The sequence below is a fragment of the Mercurialis annua genome, linkage group LG8 (genome assembly GCF_937616625.2).
Source record: "Mercurialis annua linkage group LG8, ddMerAnnu1.2, whole genome shotgun sequence".
Taxonomy (NCBI): Eukaryota; Viridiplantae; Streptophyta; class Magnoliopsida; order Malpighiales; family Euphorbiaceae; genus Mercurialis; species Mercurialis annua.
In genome coordinates, this window is record NC_065577.1 from 10084203 (window position 1) to 10093444 (window position 9242).

General features: G+C 40.0%; 1 protein-coding gene across 1 annotated transcript; it reads left to right on the forward strand.

The window, feature by feature from the left end:
* LOC126661587 (uncharacterized) lies at window positions 1–1302 on the forward strand. Its single transcript, XM_050355442.1, has one exon. The coding sequence runs from the start codon at window positions 1–3 to the stop codon at window positions 1300–1302; it is 1302 nt and encodes a 433-aa protein (XP_050211399.1).
* Window positions 1303–9242: the final 7940 nt, after the last annotated feature.

Genomic DNA, 9242 nt, shown 5'->3' on the forward strand with positions numbered 1-9242 from the left:
ATGGATCAAGAAATGGAGAAGCTATGGAAAAAGTTCTCACTGACAGAGGAAGAACAGGATGTCATTGACTTAGATTCTCCGATCTCTGAGGCTATGGCAACTAAATACAAAAGGTGTGTAGTAGGGAGATTGTTGTCCGGTAAACCATTCAATGCTAAGGCTCTTCATAGTGCCATGACAGGAGCATGGAGAATCAGTGGAGGTTTTGAGATTTCAGAGGTTGGCAAAAGCATTTTTGTTTGTGAATTTTCGAGTGTGAGGGACAAATTGAAGATCCTACGGGAAGCACCTTGGCATTACGATCGCCAACTAATCATTTTGGCCGAGCTAACTGGAGATGAGCAGCCGGCCGAAATGAAGCTGGAGTCTTCGCCGTTCTGGGTCAGATTATGCAATGTTCCCCTAAACTGCAGGGACCGAGCTAGTATCATTCGAATAGCAGGAAGGGCAGGTACTGTTCTTGAAGTCAGAGATGAGGATGTTAACACCTGGGGTAAACACTTGAGGGTTCGAATACAGGTAAACGTTACGTCTCCCTTAAAGAGAGGAGTTATGGTTAGAAATAAAAATGGTGACAAAGTTTGGGTGTATTTTCGTTTCGAAAGAATGCCAAACTATTGTTATTGGTGTGGGCACATAGGCCATGTTCATGATGATTGTGAAGTTATTCCGGATGACATAGAAACCAAGGATTGGCCCTATAGCCCGGCAATGCGAGCCTCTCCCTTTCGACGTGTTGTGGGTTCACGATCAAGCGAAAGCAAGGATAAACAGCCTGCGGAATCGGGTGCTAGTGAAAATGAATCAGTCCAAGCTGTTCGAAGAGTCTTGCAAATGGATGAAGAGGGAACTACAGGGGAAGAGAGTGATCAGTTACAACAAGAGGATGCAGGTTGTGGCAAGGAGATAGGAGACCAAATTGCTGAGAAAGTAGCGATCTTGGGTCTCACAGAAGGGAGAAATACAGCTATTACGCCAGGCAAAGTGAATGATTCGGAGGGAAGGGTTATTGCAGGAAGTGGAAGTGGTGGACTAGTAGCGGCTAGTTGCAAGAGACGCTCAGGGTCAGGATTTAAAAGGGCTAAGGCGGCAGCTCGAAAAGGAATTGGGACCCCAGTAAGCCTGAAACAGAGGAGCCCTGCAGGGGGCAAGCGTAAAATTGGTTTGCAATTAGTTGATGAGTCAGGTGATGTTGTGATGCGAGAACTTTGCCCGAAAAAGACCAAAATGTCTTTGGCTGATTCTTCTCACGGTTCCCTGGAGGTGGCGGAGACTGCGGAGCAGTCCCGCCGATCATTATGAATATTTTTAGTTGGAACCTCCAGGGACTGGGAAATCCCTGGACGGTGCGTGCGCTAAAGCAGTATGTGAAAGATTTTTCCCCTGATGTGTTTTTTCTCATGGAGACTCGATTGCTTAACTCTGAAGTGAATCGTTTAAAGAGAAGTTTTCCGTCCTTCTACTGCTTGGTGGTTGAGTCGGTTGGTAGGAAAGGTGGCCTCACCTTGTTCTGGAATAAAGATATTGACCTTTCTATTACAAGTTTTTCTCAGAACCATATTGATTTTGTGGTCTCTTCAGCTGCGGGGAGTATTAGTTGGAGGGGCACTGGTGTTTATGGCTGGCCGGAGAGAGGCAACCGCTCTAAGACGTGGGAGCTTCTTAAGTTGTTGCATAGACAGGCATCCCTCCCTTGGGTTATGTTTGGGGACTTTAATGAAATTCTTGTTGCTAAAGAGAAATATGGAGGGAGACCAAAGGAAAGTGCAGCTATGGAATCGTTTCGGAGATCGTTGGACTACTGCTCCTTAAGGGATCTTGGGTTTGATGGCAATCTGTTTACTTGGGACAACGGTCGTCAAGGTGGTGATAATATAAGGGAGAGGCTAGACAGATTTGTGGCGAACCCCGGTTGGGTAAGTTGCTATCCAGACTACCAAGTCCAAAATTTAGTGAGAATGGCCTCAGATCATGCGCCAATTCTGTTGAAGATGGAAGGTACTGTGGCGAGTGCCGTTGGTTCCGTTAAACCTTTCCGCTTTGAACAAATGTGGTTGCAACATGATCAGTGTAGTGAAGTAGTGACAAGTAGCTGGTCCGGAAGAGGGGCAGATTCTGTTATCTCCAATTTGCAGGCGTGTGCGGAAAGCCTTACGGATTGGAACAAAAATGTGTTTAGGAACCTTTATAAGCAAAAAAGGTCTCTTACGAAAGATCTTGAAAGGCTGCAGCGGAAGAGGTATTGCCCCCAAGTGCACCAAAAAGTAAAGGCTATCCAGTGGGAGTTAGCTGAGCTCCTCAAAAAGGAAGAAATTATGTGGCGGCAACGATCTAGGGCTATATGGTTGGCGGAAGGTGACCGCAACACTAAATTCTTTCATTTAAAGGCATCTAATAGAAGAAAGAGGAATTCTATTACTAGACTCCAGGACAATAATGGTCAGTGGCATAACTCAGAAAAGGCTTTAGAGGGTGTTATTGTTGACTATTATAAGGATCTCTTCAGTAGCTCAAACCCAGGCCCGTGCCTCCAAACGAGATCAGCGGTTGATAGCAGACTGTCCCTTGAGCAGCGAGAAATCATATCCGAGCAGTTCAGCGAGGAGGAGGTTATCTTTGCCCTTAAACAGATGCATCCGTGTAAGGCTCCTGGCCCAGATGGTATGTCTGTTCTATTTTTCACCTCGTTTTGGCATATAGTTGGTAATGATGTGATTGCTCTAGTTCTTAAATTTTTGAACACGGGAATCATGCCCCACAATTTAAATCACACGTTGATCACCTTGATCCCTAAGGTCAAAGCCCCAGAAACCCTCAAGGACCTACGCCCTATTAGCCTCTGTAATGTGGTATACAAGTTAATCTCTAAAGTGCTTGCTAATAGGATCAAAGAAGTGCTTCCCTCGCTAATTCATCCTACTCAGAGTGCTTTCGTTCCGGGTAGATTGATTACGGACAATGCCATCATTGCATTTGAAATTTTCCATTCTATGAAGCATCGGATTAAGAACAAGAAAGGGGTTGCTGCGCTTAAGCTCGATATGAGCAAAGCTTACGACAGGGTAGAGTGGAGTTATATCCATGATGTTATGGAGAAAATGGGATTCCCGGACCATTTCACTAATCTGATTACAAGCTGTATCTCGTCAGTCTCTTTCTCTTTCCTTATAAATGGCAAGGTTAAAGGTTTTGTCAAACCAAGTCGAGGTCTTCGCCAAGGTGATCCGATATCCCCGTACCTTTTCCTGTTATGTGCGGAAGGTCTCTCAGCTCTTATCCGCAAAGCTGTCATGGAGAATTCTATCCATGGTGTCCAGGTTTGTCGAAACAGCCCCAATATTTCCCATTTATTATTTGCTGATGATTGTATTTTGTTCTCGAGGGCAACAATTGAAGAATGTTCAAAGCTTTTGGAGATTCTAAAGGTCTATGAGAAGGAGTCTGGCCAACAGGTGAACCTTAGCAAGTCTGAAGTCTCCTTTAGCTCTACGGTCCCGCCGAATAGAAGAGAGGATATTAAGGGGTTGTTCTCTGTTCAGGAAGTTGGCCACTTGCCGAAGTATCTTGGCCTCCCTACGGTTATTGGCAGGTCTAAAAAAGTAATTTTTAGCTCCTTAAAGGAAAGAATTTGGAAGAAGCTAAAAGGGTGGAAGGAAAGGATCCTCTCTCGAGCAGGGAAAATGGTTCTCATCAAATCAATAGCTCAAGCCATCCCGTCATATATTATGAGCTGTTTCCTTCTCCCGTCGACTTTCTGTGATAATCTTCATAGCTTGATTAGTAGCTTCTGGTGGGGAAACAATGAAGATGCTAAGAAAATCCATTGGATGCGATGGGATAGGTTGTGTACCCCGAAGAACGAAGGCGGATTGGGATTTCGGAATTTTCACGCTTTCAACATAGCCCTCTTAGCCAAACAAGCATGGCGTCTAATCCAAAATCCGGAGTCTTTATGTGGGCAAGTCTTGAAGGCTAAGTATTACCCCCGCAACAACTTTCTTGAAGCTGGAATGGGTTATCAACCGAGCTTTGTGTGGAGGAGCATTATGGCATCTCAAGAGCTCCTTAAATCTGGCTTAAGCTGGCGAGTAGGAGATGGAACAAATATCCGAGTGTGGTCAGACAATTGGATTACTGAGCACCATCCTCAGAAACCTATTATCCGCAATATTCTGCCTGCGGACGCTACGGTCAGTTGCTTCATTGATCCCGAGAGTAAGGAGTGGCGGAGAGATTTAGTGGAGGCAGCGTTACTCCCATCTGAAGCTGAAGCAGTCCTGAAGATGCGTCTTAGCCCTCGCCTTCCGAAGGATGTTCTTCGATGGTCTCACTCCAAGTTTGGGGGTTACACCGTTAGAACAGGCTACCATTTCTTTCATCAACAGCTAAAACTTCGAAGGGAAGCTGAGAGTAGCTCCTTTTCTGTCCTTCACCCCGACGTATGGAAAATGGTGTGGTATTCGGACGTTATGCCTAAAGTGAAAATATTCTTGTGGAGACTGTTGTGTGGGATTATCCCTGCTTTTGCTGTTTTGCAGGCGAGAGGTATTGACTGCTCGGATTTATGCCCGAGGTGTGGGAGCCCAGAAACGATCCTCCATGTCTTTAAGGAGTGTCCCTGGGTTAGAAGTGTCTGGTTGTATTCTCAGTTTGGCCTTAGAGTTAATGAAATGGTTGTGTCGAATGTGATAAATTGGTTGTCCATTGTGCGGGCTGCTATTAACAAGCAATTATTTGCTGGTGTTATTAACCTCCTATGGCAGATTTGGTATAGCCGCAACGTCCTTGTTTTTGAGAAAGCCAATGACAGTCCAGTAACCGTGGTGGATCGTGCCTTAGCTATGGTGCCGCAGCAAACGGTAGGGCCAAGTCGCTCCTTGTGTGCAGCAGCTGTTCATGTTTCTGATGCGAGTAATTGGCAGCCTCCTCGAGCTGGCTTGTTGAAGCTAAACTCTGATGTTTCCTGGTCAAATGATAAAAGCTCCATGGGGTTAGGGGTGGTGATCAGAAATGAGGTTGGTCTTGTTATGGTGTCGGCAGCCAAGAGGATTCCTCCTGCTCCGAATATTGCTCTCGGAGAAGCCCAAGCTATCTTGTTTGGTCTCCAAATTGCTCAGGACTGTAGTTTTGATAGCCTTATTGTAGAGAGTGACGCATCCAGTGTTATCAACCATCTTCAGGGAGGTTCAACCGACCTTTCAGACGGAGGCCTGATCTTTGATGATATTGTGCAGCTTGCTAGTGTTTTTCTCATGTTAGCTTTGTTTTTACTCGTAGAAACAACAATGGCTCGGCTCATGCTATCGCCCAATGGGCATTAAGCTTAGATAGTGTTCAAGTGATTATGGAAGATGTCCCAAATCACATAAGACAGTGTATCCTTGAGGATGTTTCCTCCTCTCCTTTGCTTTAGTTAATTGCATTCTGTTTTGATCAAAAAAAAAAAAAAGAAACAAATTTTCATTGCAAGTGTGACGACCTTTTGGTTGTTCAAGGCTGTTCTATTGGTCACTGCTTTCATATTTTCCAAGAAAATAAAAGAGAAATAAAGCAAATAAAGTCTATGTACGTGGAGTCTAAAACTGCATGGGGAAATGGTTAAGAATTGATCATTAATAAGGTCACATTTGATAGACTTACAAATTCAAATACATTAATGATATTATCTTCGAATTTTATGGATTTTCTTGAGAAAATTCATAAAATCTACTACTATATTAAATCGAAACATTGAATATTAAATTTGATGGGTCGCTCGATTTATCCGAAATCAATTATAAAAAGTGTATTACTCCCTCCGTCCTATTTAAAAAATCTTATTGTTTTTTTTGTACCTCTCTATTTTACTCTTTCTATCAGAAAACCTTCCCTACTTCAAAAACCATCAGAAAACCACATGTACTAATGGTGGCGCTCATGCACGCCCCTTATGAAACAAAAATACTTCGAACAAAGGATCAATTCACCCCCTCAACTTGGCACGAAATATCAAATGAGTCATTTTCAAAGAAAGTGGATCAAACTAACCCACAACTTGTGTTTTCGTATCAAAAAGACCCCTCGATTACCCATTCCCCAGTCGCACCCTGGTGAGTGTATTTTACTCTCCACTTACAACATGGAAAAAGGTTTAAAAAGCTCCTTATATTTAATTTATTTTTCAAATTGACAGTTAACAATTTTAAAATATTAATCATAGTCCTTATAATTTTAAAACATTAAAAGTTAACGTTATTTTTAATTAAAATTTAATGGACTATTATTGCCTTTTTTCCAATTTTTACCCTAAACCCTAAAAAAATTAAAAACCTAAATCTAAATCCTAAAACTAACCCAGCCGCCACCCATATCCTCGCCACCACCACCCTTGAATTCCAGCCCCGCCTTCGTCCATTTCTCCTTTGCCGTTGCCGTTACTGTTGCGGTCAGTCAATAGGAAGAGTAAGAAACAACAAACCGTCAAATATCGGGTTTTTGACATATTTGTGTCTCATAGACACAAAAATTCCGGTTTTGTGCCTCCCACCCCAGCCTGCTATCTGAGATAGCGGGCTGCACACCAGTCCGCCATATGAGATGGCGGGCTGGTGCTAATTTGGGTGATTAAACCTAATCACCCAAATTAGCACCAGCCCGCTATCTCATATAGCGGGCTGGTCCCTCCCCAATGATTGGGGAGAGAGTAATTTACTCTCTCCCCAATCATTGGGGCAGATTATATTTTTTTTTTAAAACCTATTATATATAATAAATCGTAGTTCCTGGATGCACACAATTGACTGTCACGTTGGCTTCCATTTGCTGCATAAATTTAAAATTCAATACAATCAAATCATGAACACAAAAATAGATATAAAAAGAAAACAACAAATTTCACTTTTTTCTTAGCAGCATGAAATTAATAAAATAGTAGTACAACTAAATCATGATTTAATATATTATTATACCTTTAGTTTTTAATATGTAAAAAATAACTAAATTATCTCCAAATTAGTAGGAATACCTATCTTTTAGTTTGATTGAATTACGAAATTAAAATACAATATTTGGTCAATATAATATTATTTAAATTTCAATCTTATTATTTTTAAAGATATTATTAATAAAATTAAGTTAATGATTTAATTATGGTTATTATAAAACCAAAAAAAGAATAAATTCAGTATGGCTTTTACAAAAATTCTTAACTAATTTAATATTAATTATAAATAAAAAATTGATATAATTATAATATTTTTACTAATATGTTCATTGACGAGTTACGTTACGAGCCACGAGCATAGCACGTAATGCGAAACTAGTAATGTATAAATTGGACGTTCACGTTTGATTCGGTTTTGAATTTGGACTTTGATAAAAAAAATTATGGAGATACTTAACGTTATAATTTTTTTTATATTGGACCCTTCGAACCTAAAGTGTCATATATCCATTAGTTTGAATGGTCACCTACAATATTTGTTTAGAATTTTTTTAAAAATTAATGCTCGAAAGCGTCCGAAACTAGTCCGAAAATAGCTAGCTTGAACTACGATTTATTATATATAATAGGTTTTTAAAAAAAAATATAATCTGCCCCAATTATTGGGGAGAGAGTAAATTACTCTCTCCCCAATCATTGGGGAGGGACCAGCCCGCTATATGAGATAGCGGGCTGGTGCTAATTTGGGTGATTAGGTTTAATCACCCAAATTAGCACCAGCCCGCCATCTCATATGGCGGACTGGTGTGCAGCCCGCTATCTCAGATAGCGGGCTGGGGGTGGGAGGCACAAAATCGGAATTTATGTGTCTATGAGACACAAATATGTCAAAAACCCTCAAATATCACCCGTTCTGTTCTTCAACCCAGTGGAGCAGCCGTTGCGGCCGTTACTACTGCGGTCTCATCTGGGTGAATGCAGGAGTTGGCAGAGAGAAATTAGTTGGTTTTGCAAGAAAATAAAAGGAAAGAGCATGCTGAGCCAAATTCGAAGAAGTGCATTATTAGCCACTGTGTACTTTATCTGATATGAAAGGAATCAAATTATTTTCCAGAACAAACAGTGGGAGAGGAGAAGAGTTTTGAAAAACGTAAGAAATTCAAAAGTGTTTAATTGTTGGTCTAAGAATCAAGACAGGAATAGAAGTATAGAGAATTCATTTGTTTAGTAATTCTCCAAGTTTTGTCTGTTTGGTTTTTCTAAAACAGTTGTAACAAGTTATAGAAGTTTAATTCTCTTTTGGTACTGACCAAAAAAGAAGAAGAAGAAGATGTTGGGTAGGTCTAGTTTATTAAGAATAACAAGTTTCCGGCCAGAGAATCTCGGCCAAGAACAGCATGTTAGGATTAGATTTAATTTAATTAGGTTAATTGTGTTTTATTAATTTAATTAGGGTTAAAATTTTTAATAAATTAAGATTTCAATTAGGTTATAATTAGAGATTAAAATAGAATTAATTAAATTAATTAAATGAAATTAAGAAACTCACTCTCTGAGGGGTCTTTTTGATACGAAAACGCAAGTTGCGGGTTAGTTTGATCCACTTTCTTCGAAAATGACTCATTTGATATTTCGTGCCAAGTTGAGGGGGTAAATTGATCCTTTGTTCAAAATACTTCTGACGCCGTCTTTTTAAGTTAATAGTTAATTTCTTTTCAAGAAAAAGATAAAAGGTATAAGAAAACTCTCCAAATTTTTCCAAAAGGACAAGACAGCCACTAAACTTATAAAGATACCCTTAATTTTTAAAATATCTACCATTTCTATAATTTCAATTTTTTTAGTTTATTTTACCATCTTCTTCCTAATTAGAATTAAAAATATAGGACCTTATATTACTTTTTTTTAAATCATTTTCCGGCGAGGAGCTCCTCCTCGCGGGAACTAAACTGATTAGGAAGAAGATGGTAAAAATTGACTATTGAAGAGCAGAGCTCCTCGGAAAAACGAGGAAAATTAAAAAAAATGGATAAAATTTCAAAAAAGTCCCTCATTTAATTAGGAAGAAGATGGTGAAATAAATTTTAAAAAATTATAATTATACAATTGGTAAATGTTTTAAAAATTAAGGGTATTTTTGAACCTTTTATTTGTGCCAAAAACAATTTAGGGACAACCTTATCCTATTGGAAAAACTTGAAGAGTTTTTTTGTACCTTTTACCTTTCTTTTTGAAAAAATATTGATTGTTGACTAAAGAAGAAGGCGCCAGGGGTATTTTCGTCCATAAGAACCTTGGATGAGCGCTGCCATTAGTACAG

Coding starts and splice junctions, on each gene's coding strand:
- LOC126661587 (XM_050355442.1), top strand. CDS start 1: ATGGATCAAGAAATGGAGAAGCTATGGAAAAAGTTCTCACTGACAGAG.